The following is a 16,902-nucleotide window of genomic DNA, read 5'->3' as shown; positions in this document are numbered from 1 at the left end:
AATAAAATGTTAATTCCCCATGATGTTCTATTATGTCATGGCTTCAATGACAATTAATTGATCACAGGGTCAAGTTCCATAATTCGAGTTCAACATTATGGGAAAAAGATGTATAAGATGGATATGTTATGTGTATGTGTAACACATCGGGTGCGGCTGTATGTAAAGGACTCAGGTGATGAGCTTGCACATTACGTGGTGGGTGGTGGCTGTGTAATACAGCTGTTACCAGCCTCTAACCGCAACATTTAAGTGTTGAAATCTCAGTGAGGAATTATCTTTGTTTCATTATTAGCATCACCCCATAAATAAAGGATAAGAACACAAATTATAAAACAATAATGTTAATGCAGAAAAGAGCGTTAAAGATGCTGTAAATAAAGTGCAGTTACTCTTTTAACTAGTCTTTGGTCAGGAAGCATGAGACGAGATCTAATGGGACAATTGAAACATTGTCAGCATGACCTACAATGGCCCTGGGTTACCCTACGCAATAATGTTCCCTGCCTTACTGTGCAGATTGTGATGATTTTTACTATATACTGCAATACAGTGTTATTGCAGTACATAGTATAAGTGATTGAAAGATCGCAGGTTCAAGTTACCTGCGGGAAGTAAAAAAAAATGTAAAAAATATACATTTATATTAAAAGTATAGAAAAAATTCTATTACCTCACTTTTCCCCATTAAAACAAAAAAAATAGTATCACCATGACCTTGAAAGTTTGATCTATCAAAATATAAAATGAATTGACCTGATCAGTAAAAGTTGTATATAGAAAAATAATTGAAACAGAATTCCTTTTCTTTTTTTTTGTTTGCAGCAACACAGCAAAAAAAAAATGCTATAAGAAGTGATCAAAACATTGTATCTACCTCAAAATGGGATTAATCAAAACATCAACAAATCAAGCCCTCCCACAGCTCTATCAAAGAAGTCTCGGAAAATGGCGACACAAGTGAATTTTTTTCCTTACAATTTTCACATTTTTTTGTACCACGGAAATAAAAACTATACAAGTTTAGTATCACTGTAATTGTAGTAAGCAGAAGATTCATATTACTAGGGCATTTTGACAGCACAATAAATGCTGTAAAAATAAAACCCCAAAAAACTATTGCAGAATTATGTTTTTTGTGCAACTTCACATTAATTAGAACTTTTTTTAAAAATACATGGTATGATAAAATGAATGGTGTAATTCAAAACTACAACTCATACCACAAGAAATCAAGCCTTCATATGTCTATGTGTAACTAAAAAAAAAATAAAAAAAAACTTTTGCTCCTGGAAGAATGGAAGAAAAAAATGGAAGAGGAAAAAATGGAAAATTGCTCAATCAGGAAAGGATTAGATACCAAACGAGAGCATTTTCTGAGGGAATGTTCCTTTGAGAAGAATTTGCTTTGTAGTTATCAAAGCAAAAATTCCATGGCAAATTTATGAGTATGAGAATCCAGACATTCCCTGGACATATTAAAGGGAACCTGTCACCAGAAAATATGCAGGCATTCTGCAGATTAACAGCGTTATTATGCTGCCCGGCGCCTGCACTCAGCCAAATGCAGAGGGTTAGAAAATGAACTTTATTCTCCCCGCCAGCATTCCGTTTCAGTCATGGGGGCGGGTGCAGCACTGGTTCAGTCATGGGGGTGGGTGCAGCACCAGTACAGTCACCGCTCTGAGTATGCAAAGCAGCTGCTGTAACTGCGCCCCTGGCCCTGACTGACACTCCCTTTGCATTGGGGCTCAGCTGTCAGTCAGGGCTGGGGGTGCAGTTACAGCCGCCACTCTGTATAGTCGGAGCGGTGATTGAACAGGCACCGACCCCACCTCAATGACTGAAACCGAATGCTGATGGGGAGAATAAAGTTAATTTTCTCCCCGCTGCATTCGACTGTGTGCAGGCGCCGGGCAGCATAACAACTCTATTAACCTGAAGATTAACCCCATATCTGCAGGTTAACAGCATTATTTCTACTGACGGGTTCCCTTTAATGCTGGCATGTGAACAAAAAGCAATTTAACCTTGTTGTAGCCATATCATGCTTTTCTACATGGTTTATGTGAGAGACAAATCAAGTTTAAATTCCAAATTATCCTGCTTTTTAAGAGTACATTCCCATGGGATGTATTTGCTGTGAAATTTCCAAAGCAAAAATTCCACAGCAAATTTACAATGGCAACATCTGTACTAAACTGTGGGAATATAACAGCAGTTTCTGAATATTGCGATTTCTATAGTTGTGGCCCAAAGTTTTGAGACTAACGCAAATTTTGGTTTTCACAAAGTTTGCTGCTTTAGTGTTTTTATATCTATTAGTCAGAGGTTTCTATGGGTACGTAAGCACAATTATAAGAATGTAACGTTTTTACACTTAGAAATATGTCATGTTTTTGCAAGGACTCAGTATTTACATAATTAACCCTTGTTTTTCAAAAGTTCTGAAATTTACCCAGGTATTCTGGATATCAGCTTCTGGGCCAAATCTTCATTGATGTCAAGCAATTCTTGTCTAATCAGTGATTGGGGTTTATCATAATTTCTGTATTTTTGAGTATTCACCACAGGTTTTCTATGGGATTGAGATCTGGGGAGTTTCCTGGCCATTAACCTATAATTTCAATATTTTGTTCACTAAGACACTTAGTTATTACTTTTGCCTTTTGACTTGGTACTCCAACATGCTGGAAATAGCATTGCTCATCTAAAAATTGCTCCTTGAGCGTTGGGAGAAGTTGCTTTTGGAGGATGTTTAGACACCATTCTTTATTCATTGCAATATTCATAGGCACAATTTAAGTGAGCTCCACACATGAAAGGTCTCAGGATGTTTTACTGTTGGCATGACACATGACTTATGGTATTGCTCACCATACAATGCTCCAGACAATCATTTTTCCATATGTACCAAACAGTCTTAAGGGGGCTTCAACAGAGAAAATGACTTTACCCCAGTCCTCTGCAGTCTAAACCCTGTACTTCCTGCAGAATATCAGTCTTTCCTTGATCCTTTTCTTGGAGAGAAGTACCGTATTTTTCGGACCATAAGACGCACTTTTTTCCCAAAAATTTGGAAGGAAAATGGGGGCGCGTCTTATGGTCCGAACGTTACTTTACCGGTGGTGGTGGAGCGGGGACCGCAGGGTCCTCCGGCGGCAGCAGAGGTGAGATGCGGCTGGAGCTGGGGCCTGTACCTGTGCTGGTGTCGGGTGGTGAAGCAGAGGAGCCGGGGCCTGTGCCGGGCTGTGAGAGGCATCCGGTGGTGAGGCAGAGGAGTCGGGGCTTCTGCCGGGCTGTGAGAGGTGTCCGGCGGTGCGGCAGAGCAGCGTGTGCAGCTTCCGGTGGCCGCGACCATCTTCCCGAGGCTGTGATCCACGGGAAAATGGCCGCTGGAGCCGGCACATGCGCCGACCCGGAGCTCCGGCGGCCATTTTCCTGTAGATCACAGCCTCAGGAAGATAGCCACAGCCACCGGAAGCTGCACACACTGCTCTGCCACATCGCTGGAAACCACTCACAGCCCGGCACAGGCCCCGGCTCCCCTGCTTCACTGCCGGACGCCGCTCACAGGTCCAGGCCCCAGGCCCATCCACAGGCCCCAGGCCCATCCACATGCCCCAGGCCAGTCCACAGGCCCCAGGCAAGACCCCAGGCAAGCCCTCAGGCCCCAGGCCAGTCCACAGGCCCCAGGCAAGTCCACAGGCCCCAGGCAAGTCCACAGGCATCTCACCTCTTCTGCTGCCGCCGAGTTCCTGAGGCAGGGAATGGAGGGACCTGCGATCCTGCTCCACCATCACCGCAACTCACAGCTGCTGGAGCACTGGCTTCATGTATCCAGGGTCCGCAGCATTCCTCCACTCCCGCCGGGCCGGTTTCCTGAAGGACCCTGCCTCCTGCTCCACCACCCCCCAGGTAAGATACCTAATCAGACTATAAGACGGACCCCATCTTATAAAAAATATTTTTTTCCCTATTTTCCACCCCAAAATTTGGGGTGCGTCTTATGGTCCGGTGCGTCTTATAGTCCGAAAAATACGGTAGTTCCTGTTCTGCCCTTATTTTACTAGGCTAGCCTCTGAAAGCCTGATGCACTTATAGCTGCCTGCTGACCGCTCACAGGCATCACGTGACCCCTGGCTGCAGCTGGCTCTGACATCCGCTGATGGTACGTCAAGTTCCAGCTACAGCCGGGCGTGACTCCACAGTGAGTGAAGGGCTGTGGGCGGGGTTACCCCGCGCATCACATCCAGCATCCCCCGTGTGCTCTCCCTCTCCTCATTCATTGGGAAAGCGCGTGGTGGATGCTGGGTGTGAAGCGCGGGGTAACCCAACATTCACCGCAGGGACCACATCACTGATGTCACGCCTCATTTGACGTGACATCAGCGGAAGAAAAAGCCGGCTGCAGCCGGGGGTCAGGTGATGCCTGTGAGCGGCCAGCAATAGCACCACTCACAGGCAAGAGGGACTACCAAAGGTATTTACAAAAACACTTATGGGCACAGGGTAAATACATTGGGGAGATCATAAAAAGTACTGGACAACTTCTTTAATGATCTGATAAATGGTTGAATTATATTTACAATTTATCTGATCACTCCACAACAATCTAGAGTTAATGCAAATTGCCACTATAAAAATTAAAAGTAGTCTCTAAACTTTTATCTACCACTGTCCTGCAGACTTCAACCCCAATATTGATATCTGGACACCAGAGACAAAAAGTCTGAGAATAGTCTTTGATAAGGAAGCACTATTCCTGGGAAAGGGTATTTCTCCACCTCTGCATAAACTAATTTCAGGCTTACTGTCTCTTCCTAGCAAATCTCCCTGCTGTAATTACCTGGTCATTGCAGGAGGTCTCTGTTCCAAAGGAGTTTTAAGTGGCAGCTCTCTCCCTCTATTTCCCCTGTTTTAATTATTTTCTCTCTCTCTAGCTAGAATTAGTGACACAAGTTCAATGTGCATTCCTACTTCAAAGGAGGTTGGAGTGTCAGCTCTTCTCCCTCCTGGAGATGTCTTATGAATTTAAATTTTTTCGCTATGACAACACTGAATGACCTTGAGTCAAATATTCTTCATCAAATAATTTGATTGCAGTAGGAACAGAGAAGAATAAGATGAGATAGTATGAGTGAAAGTCCTTGTGCTGCACCAGAGGAAGCAAGAATTTTCTATTTTTGGTTATCTGAATCCAATACTTCTCTCAATAACAATGTAATATTGTGGCTATTTCTACACATTAGCATTTTGAAAATGATTGCAACCACACCTGGGACAATGATTTGTCATATTTATATTTTAAACTAAGATACACACCTACTACATGATTTTACAGTACCTGGTAGAGAGAGCGTACACTGGGCTGGAATACCATATTTGTGTTGAGTAGGAAGGATCGAATGAGAGGCTGAGGGTAACTGGCGAGCTGTGTAATGATCCCAAGCAACAGCAAGTTAACATGCAAGGAGTTCTCAATCATGTTCTCTAATTTGGACAAAACAACACTGATGAATGGTCCTGAGGGAGAAAAATAAAAAATAAACATAAAGTGCTGACTGATAGGTACGCTAAACATTACAATTAAATAGTTTTGAGTAAAGACTCATGGGAAAAAAACTTCTGCAAAAGGGATTTTATTCTACTTACAAAAATTTCTTTTAAAATCGAAATAATTTTTCCATCTCCCCCAAACTCCGAGTTTCACCTCTTTGCTACTTCGTACATGCCCTACAAAGATGCCCTAGGTGAAATGCGGAGTAAAGGGCAAGGGGGTGACCTGGAGACTGTTTCTATATGCCATTTTATAGGAACGTTTTTCTACGCTGAATAAAATCCCCTTTGTGGTGGAAGCTTTGCTTATGTTCTGTACTATTGCAGGACATGTTCTCATCTTTTCTGCTTTAGGACTGTGAAGGGTGCTACCTGTGTTGTCAATTAAATGTGAGTGTGAGAAACAACATCAAGTGTTTCTGGACTGGAAAATGAGTTAAGTTCTCATACTGCAATATTGCACACATTTATTGATAAATGTGACTGCTTTCTGATTCACCAGCTTTTATATGAAAAGTCATTTATTTTGTAGAAGTACTCTGGTTCTATCTGCATTTACTAAATATTTCTGATATCCCAATATTTAAAAAAATATATATATTATCTGCAAAACTATTTTAATACATTTTTTACAATATGGGAAATAGTGAAATGGATTTTATAGTTTTTATTAAACTTGCAGTATTTCGTTTAAGATGTAGCATGATTGCTGTGCCTTATACCCCTGAAAAATAACGGTAATTTAACTAATGCCATTATAATCATTAGGGTCCCTGGCATTTTCTCTCACCCCGATCCCTTTGATTAACAGTTTTCCCCCTATACAAAAATACCTGTCAGTCTAGGGGAGTCGTTCTTGAAGAAAGAAGCAATAAGTAACCTGCCTTAGAGTAAACAGCAGAGACACATAAACCTCATTTCATCAAGATCTGTGTTGTTCACTCCAGTCTTGATGAGGGCTCGTCTTGAAGTTAGAGGAACCTTGTTCATTAAAATGCACACGTCTCTTAATGAATAAGGAGCGTCTTAAAAGTGGCGTGCGCCTCTGTGCGCGTCTCCACAAATCTTACTCCTGCCGAAACTGAAAACACCAAATGTCACAAAATTTTTGAGTAACCTCAGGTTGGACAAAAAAATTGCAACTTTTCAAAGTGTTTACTCCAGATTTCTAGAGTAAACACTTTGATGAATCGGGGTCATAGTCCCTGGCCAGGTTTTGAAAGTATATTTTCTCTGAAACACAGCAGTTTGCCAGAGTAAAACATACACAGACACAATAACAAAACCAGAATCTGAATCCTGCTGTCCACGGTTTGGACAACATGAATCATACGATGGTTTCCCTTTAAATTCAAGATTAGTATTGACAATGTCATTTATACACAATATGTGCTGTGTCAATAGATATTCAGTATCTGTCGATTGTGATAGTCACTAGTCTATGTTGCTACATAAACAAGCCACATTGTATATGCAAAAATACAAAATGTGGCTGAATGCAGAAATCATCATGTTGATAAATGTTATCATCATGTTCAAACTAATTTATCTGCTGATGAATGATCATTTTTTCTATGCAAGTTAAAAAATATACAGGTATGAAAACATGACCTGTGGGGGGCCGTGAGGATGGGGGATTGGGAAACACTGTTCTATAGGATTGATAAAAACAGCTTGAGAGGGAGGAAAGTGGAGCGTGGTGAGCAGCTTACTGTTGTAAATTAAATCAATTGGTGGAGAGAGTTAACTGGTATGTTAAGAGTTAACCCCTCTCCTGGAATGTAACTATTGTGCACACTCAGCCAGGCACTTTAATCAAGCACCATGGAAACCAGCTGTACAGTATGAAAGTCAATTGCATACTTATTTATTTTCATGCTGTCTAATTAAATCTATTTAATAATAAAAATACCATTTTAAATGGATCAGATATTGTTTGACTGGAGGCACTAGAGAAATAATTTTGGTCTTTCTGAGGGATAGCTAATTTGCATATTATATCCCATGGAGCATTACCTGTAAGACTCCATGCCTAGACTGGATCTCCTCAATGAGAATCAGTACCTCCAAAGTTGGTTCCAAGGTATATCATCATCCATCAAACTAGTCCCCTGTTTTGTACTGATGTGGATCAAAAACAACGTGAAATCTGCCTATAGCTGTTTTTGCAAATATCCTTAGTCATTTTTAAATACTCTTATGAGTCAGTTTTGTTTTTTTCTGGCTTTGAGCAAGTTTGCATGGTTTATTCCATACAGCATTACCTGGAAAAGAGTCAGTCTCTCCATTAAAATGTTCTAAGATTATTGCTCATACCTGTAAATGGAGCAGCCTGGGTGCTAGATGAGTATTTGGAGTAGGCTATAATGTCCTTTTTCCCAAAGGGTGATGGTATGCTTTCTACCGATGGTGTGTTTAGAGAATACTTCTCAAATTCATCATCTTCAGGAACAGAAACACTTTCAGGAACTGGAGAACTGGGCATTTTTTCCACTGTAGTGTTCAGTCCATTTATAATTTCATCACAGCGAGCTATGAATTCTTCACTGTCTGGGCTCATTGGTTTTTTACTAATATCAGAGTCTTCTTCACAAGAGAAATCAAGCTTCAGCTTTGGAGCATCCCTATGGCTTTGTGTAGTTTGTATTTTCAATATATTTTCACTGAGGCTTGAATTTTTCTTATTGTTATTTTCTGTATTGCTAGCATCCTGGCCCTGAAAATCCTCATTTTTATTATGTATATCTGTTGCTGTTTTTTTATCCAAAACATCTTCATTTTTCTCCACTTGTGTTTCGACAGAATCTTTTTCAGCACATAACATATAAACCATTGCATCATTATCAAAGTCATCTTCCTCATTGTATGTTCCTTTAATGATCATTATTGCATTTTTTTTCATCTCTTGAATGTGTTTTGGTGGTTCTGGAGGTAACATGGTGTCCTGAGGTGGTTGTGGTGAACTCGTTCCCGAGTCTGGAGATATTCCTGTGTCATAACTGTCATCCCATTCAAGGTCATCTTGCTGTTTTCCTCCAAGAGAAGGAATCTCAGAAGAGAAAGAACCCAATTGTTTTCTTCCACCTCTGAAGGTAGGAAAGTCTCCTCTTCTAAAACTGTTTTCCAGTAGAGCTTGAAAAGAAGTTTCTGGGTCTGGGTTTTCTCCATCGTATGGGGCTGACCAAACTCTACAGTCTTCTGCACATGTAAAGATATTTTCTTCAGCTTCACAAAGGTACTTAAGATAGTTTGCATCAACACTTTTCATATATTCCTCCGGAAACCTAGATTCAGCTTCACATGAATTTGATAAATTAGCATCACTAGCATCTGAAAAATACAATTCACAAGGCTTGGTCAAGTCAACTATTATAAACAATCAATTACCTTCTTTTTTCTTTTACTTTCACAGCTAATTTTTAACCCTTCATTTTTTATCCTTTCACTGCTCCAATACAAACTCCACTCCCTTCTTATTTTCTTACTCTCCAAATACTGACTCCACTATCTTTTTTTTTTTTAATTAGGCTTCTTTCACACACAAAAGCTACCATAAAAGTTGTAAAATTCTAACGCTGTTGTGCTAGGTTTTTTAAGGCTAAAACTTTACAGCCAGATGTTCGGATGACCCAACAATAAGTAGTGTCCAAAGCAGTGTCCAAAGCTTTTCTCTAATCAGATCACTATTTGAAAGGACAAATATTTGTATTAAATTAAGCAAGGAGAATGCTAAAACATAAAGAAGTGATATGTATTCATGCAGTTCTGAAGTATCCATAGGTTTTTCACCCTGCTCCAGTACACACACATATTTTAAAGTAGCTTATCAGCATCATGCAACTTTTCCAGCTCATAGTCCGTATAGTGAAGGAATTGTACTTCCTGTCTCCGTGAACATCTTCCTCTAAGGTAAATGCTCTCCTGACATCCAGCTGATTGTAAACTGGAAAGTTATTATTGCAATTGTTCAGAATCCTGATCCTCTTAACCTTAGGAAAGTTACACTGGAGTGCACACACACTACCGAGATAGAAAAAAGGGCAGGAGTTTAATCTGTGCCATTGAAAGGAACCATTTCAGGTCAAATTAGTTAGACTTTATGTGTTTTGTTAAAAAATATATAAGAAGAAAATATATTTCAAGAGGATACATCGCTGACACATTATTGAAATGTTACTTTGTTACATTTGGTGTGAGTTTTACCTTTGCTTTATACAAAGAATTGACAGGCTATTAAATCTTCAGGAAAAGCAACCTTAGGGAAATGGTATTCGTTTTACTCTACTAGGCATAAAAGTATGAAAAAAGATCTTACCAAAAAAAATAGATATTTTAAGAGAACAGATATAGGGCTTTTCAGGGAATGAAACACTGATGCTCATCAATGTGTGATGAGCAGAGAGAAGCAAATGTTTTAAAATTAGAATATACCAGCTACATCAAAAAAAAAATGTCATTTGTGGCAAATAAATTTGCCACAAATTTCAATACTGCAAAGCTTTTGATTGCCTGTAAAGGACGTGTGAAACACTCTGAGGTCTCTCTGAACCCCTTTTGAGCTCCTTAACAAAAACACAAAATGAGGACAGAGGGGTTTTCAACTGCCCTCCTTGTTTGCAGTTTGTCAAGAATGAAAAAAAAATTTTGATTAAGGTGCTGTACTTTAGCACAGTTCAATCAATTCATGGTCATAATGGCTAAATCTCACCTGATTTTTTGTTATATTATTCACAGAGTGAGACTACCTCTCCTAGTTTCATTATTTTCAGTGCTGTATTTGTACACCACAATCAGATTTAGGCCTTTCTATCACTATCTGTAAGGGCTCGTGCACATGACTGTAAAAATCGGACGAGTCTGATTAACATAATCGTACAGATTTTCTGAGATGAGAGAAAAATGGTCGCATGACCCTAGCCTAATAATGAGCTGTGCCATCTGACCTCCTGTATTTAGGTTGTAAAATCCAAAAATGGATGCTGCTTTTCCTGCCCTCATATCTTCAAGTCCCTGTGATAGTTCTACCCCTGTTTGCCTGCGCTAAACCATGTAATGTTATAGATGCAAGGCATTATGGGGCAACCCACATGGTCATGGCTTACATCATTAGCCTGCTCAGTGGCTGCTGCAATTTCCAGCATTTTGTGAAATGGCAATGGGAATTCAAATTGTTCGAATTTGCCTGCAAATTTCAGGAAATTCGACTAGAAGTAAATCGCAACAGATCCATCCGCTCATCTCCAGTGATGAAAAGAAGTTCAAGTTCCATGACCTACTAGCAGAATGAAGGGACTATAACACTCTATAACACTCTCTTAAGCAGAGTTTTTACCTTTTTGATTCAATTTTAACAGCATTATTTGATTTTTGTCCAAATCCTTTTCATTATTCGTAGTGTTAGAACAGCAGTCGGGAGTTAAGGCCAAAAATTTAGCAGCTGAATTGCAGTCCCGTTCTTTTACTGCACTGCGTTGGCTAAGCATCATATAATTACATGGCAAGAGATACCTGAAAAATCAAGAACAGGTTGTCAATCCTAACCACATATATATATATATAGGAAAATATATCTTTGTACCATGCCACCCTGTAGATAGAAAAAAAAATTGAGAATCCTCAGTGGTTGATACCTTTTAATGGCTTCCTGAAAAGGTGATGACAAATAGAAAGCTTTCCAGACTACTTAGGTCTCTTCATCTGACATGATTTAACACAAAATCTCAGAGGTGTCTTTTGTTCCATGAAGATGCAGTACATTCTGGTATCCTCCATTTTGTTATAAGAAAAATATATCTTTGTACCGTGTTAGATAGAAAGTAGAAAGAAAAAAAATGTATAGAAATTGAGAGCCTGTGATATTGTGTTAAACCATGCTTGATGAAGTGTCCTAAGTAGTCTCAAAAGCTCGTTATTCATTATTACTTTTTCAGCTAGCTATTTAAAGGTATTTGCCACCGAGGATTCTCGATTTTTTTTCTATATATATATATTGATACACCTAATAGTAGATTAATATATAATATTTTTAAAAATGAATATACTTTAGTATTCAATAGAACAGGCATTTTGGGCAGACATTGTTGATCACAGCAAATCCCTCTTCAAGTTCCTCTTATGTCACTTGTACAAAAACAGCACAATTGGCTGAGAAGGGCACTGCAGAGGAAATGGCTGTAAAACGGAAATGGAGAACACAATGAGGGATGCTATTGTGGCTGATAGATGGAGATATATGGCTAGCTATGGAGACAGCCTGATACAATGGTTGGCTGTATTTTGGTTATGAGAAAAGCCATTGGCATTCTGAGACCAAAGCGCAAGGACACAGGTAAGTTTGACTGTAGTAAAAAGAATATGTTATTAGAAGCAGTATACTAGCTCATTTGTTTTCATTGATAACATCAATAGATGCTACGCAGGAAAGAAAAAATCTAATTTTTAAAATTTAATTTACAAAGGAAATGGGAAGTTCAATATTTTGGGTTGAGAAAATGTCCTTCTCCAAACTGTTCCCACAAAGCATACAATTGTCCAAAATGTCTTGTTATGTTCAGACATTAAGATCCCTATACAGAAACTATTGGGCATAAAAAACAGCCAAGAAATGTACCGACACCCTATACGTAATGGGGAGGGTCACCATCCTCCCAGAGAATATATTGTGTATGCACCAAGGACAAAAGTATTAAAGTATAACTTTTAATGTAACTTTTAATTAGGATAAAAAATAAACCTTAAAGGCCTATTAGGAGATACAGATATGGTTAAATGTAACTGAACCAGTGTTCCAGAAGGGGCTGATTCACAAAAAAAACAAAACAAAATAAGTAGTGTTATCTCATCCAATTTCCAGGAATAGCTCTCTGATGTTCAGGAGCATGTAGAGGATCTAGAAGGTTGATGCCGGTCTATACATTGCCTAAACCTCACTGTGATGCGCCATTTGTTTGCTCCAGCCATTACAAGGGCAGCTCCCAAGTGTGGGAATGCCCCTCATGTTATACAGTACCCCAAATAACCTACCGACGCATTTCTTTCTCGATCATGTGGATTTATAGGGGATGTACTGGAGAGGGGTTTAAAATAGATCAGGGGAATCATGGTCATCAGAACCCCAGCAGCAGACATGCAGAGTGTTGCACTGCCTGGAGAACGTGAGTGCTGATCTTGCTGCAGCTGGTAGCCAACTGGCAGTTTATTTTGTGAATCAGTAAAATTCTGGGAACTCTTCTTTAGTTACTTTTAACCATATGTGTTTCTCCCAATAGGCCTTTGAGGTTTATATTTTTATCCTAATATAAATTAAAAGTTATATTTTAATACTTCTCTCCTTGCTACATACACAACTAGTGGGCACAGGTCAATCCCTGAAAAACAATTCCATAGCAATTTTCTTCTCCTTCACCAAACTTTACAGCTAGATCAGTGCAGTCAGGCAGGTAACATTTTCCTGGCATTTGCCAAACCCAGACTTATTAATTAGACTGCCAGCTAGAGAAATGTGATTCATCATCCCACAGAACATGTTTGCATTGTTCCAGTGTCCAGTGGTGGCATGCTTTACACTACTCCATCCAGCTCTTGGCATTGTGCTTGGTGATGTAAGGCTTGAATGCAATTGCTCGGCCATGTAAACCCGCAAACAGTTTTTGTGCTGTTATTGCCAGAGGAGGTTTGTATTCTTGCAGCTATTGAGTCAGCAGAGCATTTGTGACTTCTATGCACCATGGGCCTCAGGACTCTGCAAACCTCACTCTGTAAGTTTACCTAGTCTGATACTTTGTGGCTGAGTTGCTGTGGTTCCTAAAAGCTTCCACTTTTCAATGGTGACTTCCTATTACAATACCACGCTGGTATCAGTGAGCTCTTTATAATGAGACATTGTATCACAACTGTTTGTAAACGCAGACTGCATGGCTAGGGGCTGGATTTTATACACCTGTAACAATGGTATTGAATGAAAACTCTGAATTCAGTGATTAAGAAGGGAGTCCAATTTTTTTTCCATATAGTGTACCAGAATATACAAGCATTCAATTTCAGAGACTCTGTATGGATTCTTTATTGTGGATCTTTTTCATTGCATTCAATGGGGATGTCAAATTCTGCAATACAACCCAATAGTTGCAGACATTGCTGCAAATTTCCTGTGGGCCCATAGCAAAATCTGCAGGTCTGGCTAGTGCAAATTAATATAAAAACAACATAGTCACCTACCATAAGGCTTCCATGGCAATGGTAACCTGATCACTCCCCCCCCCCCCAATCTCTGTACACTGGTCCTCCTGTAATAATATCTCATAATGGACTTCAGCTGTAACACATGACGAGACATCATCTTTGGAGAACCAAATGCAGAGACCAATGGAAGACCAAGTATAGAGGGGATTATGAAGGATAGAGAAGCTAGATCACTGTGACAGCTTTATTCGAGAACTGGGTTGTCTTAGTAAGAAATCCTTTAAACAAGTCATTATAATGAATAGTACAATATAAGGCATTACCTTAGAAGGAGTTGTAACATCACATCTTCACAGTGAAAGCCAATAAGCGTTTGAAACATGGCCAATGACACCACACACAACTAAAAGGAAAATGAGAAGAGAAAAATGTTCAATTTGTTTATTAGGAACAATATCAGAAAAAAGTGCCATCTAATGACCAAACCTTTATGAAATCACTGAGTCTGGAAAGAAAATACCATTAAAAGGAACCTGTTACCAGGTTTTTGTCACCTAATCTGAGAGCAAAAAGACCCTGATACTAACGATATATCACTTACAGGGCTGCTTACTGTAATTTTGATAAAATCACAGTTTTTTTCAGTAGCAGATTATCACTAGAGGACTAGTAATGCTCTGTGTAGTCCTCCATATTTCGAAGCCCTGTATAACTGCGCCCCCACCATTGATTGGCAGCTTTCGGCCTAAACGCGGTGTACACAGAAAGCTGACAATCAGTGGTGTGGGCGGGGTTATACAGAGCTCAGCATTCAGAGAACTGCTAGATCTGCAGCAGATAAAAACTTTAACAAAACTACAGCAAGCAGCCCAAAAAGTTACACATTGTTGAAAGCAGGGTCTCTGCCTCTACGTCATTCTGCTCTCAAATGGGGTAGCAAAAACCTGTAGACAGATTCCTTTTTCATCCAGTAGCCTGGTATTACAATGCACAATAAAAAAAGCCACGCTTGGTTGCCTTTTCTTTAATATTCTGAAATGTGTGTTTGTTCTTTGCAGTTCATTGGTTTAGTTTATATGGCGGCATGGTTTATAGGATATATGATTATTTCATTTTTATGTACAGAGCTTCCCAATCTCAGCCAATACTCTATTAGATTGTAGAATCGTTCAGTAACAAGGCCATCTGTATTACAATAGGCCCTGGCAGCCGCACAGACCATGCCAGGATATGGATTACAGGCACGCACAGCACGCAGCAAGCTCTTAATTAACAATAGTATTCTGGTTCCAAAATCCATTTGACTTCTCTTTATCCACACGTTCACTCTTCACCTTCTAAGCTAAGGAAAGAAATCACTGAGATCCTATGATTAAAATAGATACACATCACGGTGTTCGTGCTCTGAGAGTTAAGTATATATCGCTATCTACAGATGTTTCTATTAGAAAACATAATGGAATTTAGCCAACACGGGGGAAAAATGCCAACGATAGTCTATTCTCCTTAGGTATTGAAGCAAATACTTAAAATACAATAAATACAGGTGAAATAGACAATTTGGTTCTATGGAAATTCATGTGTTTTGTATCATAAAGTGCAGCATGTTTTACATCTGATTTAGTTTGGGTTGAACTGGTCAGTAAAAAGACCCACCGATTAATAATAGAGGTGAAAATCAGATAATCACATGGTTTATGTAACTGTTCAATTTTAAATAGAAACTGAAAAATATTTAGATCTGAGAGTCCTCAGTGGTTGATACTTTTTAATGGCTAACTGAAAAGATGTTAACAAACTTCAAGCTTTTGAGACTTCTCAGGTCTCTTCATCAGACATAGTATAACACAAAATCTGAAGAGTCACATACTTATAGATGAGACAGGTGACGTAAAGCAGAACTATTAGTATGGGAGAGGGATAAACAGTTGTGGCAGTAAATATTGGAATAGTTCATAGATAAGGAGTGTGAAAGTTTTATTGTCCTGTTATTGAAGTTTGGTGTGGGGCTACATCAACTAAGCACATTCCTTAGTTGATGTAGAATTACATAAATTCATGTGACACATTCATTCCTGCACTGAGGGTGTCAAAGGTTGTCAATAGTTTGTATACCCAGACTTTTCTGTCTCTCTGAGATTTGAAATGACCTTTTAATACCAGTAGTTTAATGTCCATGATGCTGTGATCAGGGATCCAAAAATGTTTTACCACAGGTACACCTATTCTTTTTTCTTTTATTGTGTGGCGATGAGAATTCATCCTTGTTCTATGTCTTTGCCCTGTCTCCCCTACATACAGATCCCCAGCTGGACATTTTGTACATACAATTAAGTACACCACATAGATGGGATGCAGCTGAAAGTACCTGGGATCTTATAGTCCTGATGTGAGTTGGGAATCTTTATCTTGTCCGTGGTCATTATAAATGGACAGGTTTTACATTTTTTCTGGTTGCAGGGAAAGGTTCCTGTAGCTGATGGAGAGGACAGGGAGCTTCTGGCAATGATGCTTGTTAGGTTTGGGGGCTGCCTAAAACACAGAACTGGGGGGTCTGGAAATATGGATTGTAATCAGGCATCTTTTTGTAGTAGGAGGTAATACCTTGATATTCTGGTGGCTCTCGTAATCTGGTTCTCAATTGTTTTTGGATGGCATCCCCGATTCAAAAAGGACTTTCTGAGGCCACCAAGGTGTTAGTCTCTATCCATAGGGTTGGAACATATTCGATTGTATCTGATCACTTGACTGTAGACAATAGAGTTTTTATGTGTTTTGGATGGAAACTGTCCCATTTACGGTATGTTGGATGGTTGATTGATACCTGTACCGGAAGCCAACCACTGAGGGCTCTCAGATCTAAATATTTTTATATCTACTGGCTAAGACGGTACAAATATATATATTTTTCCTGTATCAAAATAGTAAGTGACACATCTAGGATAAGGAAGGTTAACTGTTCTCATTTGTAATGGTAGTCATGCTGCTTTCTAGATCTGTTGTACAATGGACTCCAGTGACTCATAATGCAGTCCTTCAGAGTTCAGTCCAGGTATCTGTTGTTTTAAAAAACAGAATAGAACTGCTGATGGAGGCTCATAACAAAAGGACAGTGTAAACACAGCCTTAAGGCTCCTTTATATGTCAGGTTTTTTTTATATG

The 16,902-nt window shown here is 39.4% G+C and overlaps 1 protein-coding gene across 2 annotated transcripts in view; it reads right to left on the bottom strand.

The window, feature by feature from the left end:
* Window positions 1-16,902, bottom strand: part of FHIP1A (FHF complex subunit HOOK interacting protein 1A) — a 412,196-nt gene that overhangs the window by 34,060 nt on the left and 361,234 nt on the right. For both annotated transcript variants that reach the window (XM_073642529.1, XM_073642528.1), the window contains 4 exons: window positions 14,064-14,143; window positions 10,892-11,067; window positions 7,876-8,889; window positions 5,348-5,526 (listed from right to left, as the gene is read on the bottom strand). In XM_073642529.1, the coding sequence (XP_073498630.1) occupies window positions 5,348-5,526; window positions 7,876-8,889; window positions 10,892-11,067; window positions 14,064-14,143 (1,449 nt within the window). The remainder of the gene's footprint in view (window positions 1-5,347; window positions 5,527-7,875; window positions 8,890-10,891; window positions 11,068-14,063; window positions 14,144-16,902) is intronic.

Source organism: Phyllobates terribilis, unplaced genomic scaffold (assembly GCF_046119375.1).
Source record: "Phyllobates terribilis strain yellow unplaced genomic scaffold, ASM4611937v1 Scaffold_1__5_contigs__length_1240528914, whole genome shotgun sequence".
NCBI lineage: Eukaryota > Metazoa > Chordata > Amphibia > Anura > Dendrobatidae > Phyllobates > Phyllobates terribilis.
Note: the sequence above shows the minus strand (reverse complement) of the source record. Positions and strands in the feature narration are given on the sequence as shown.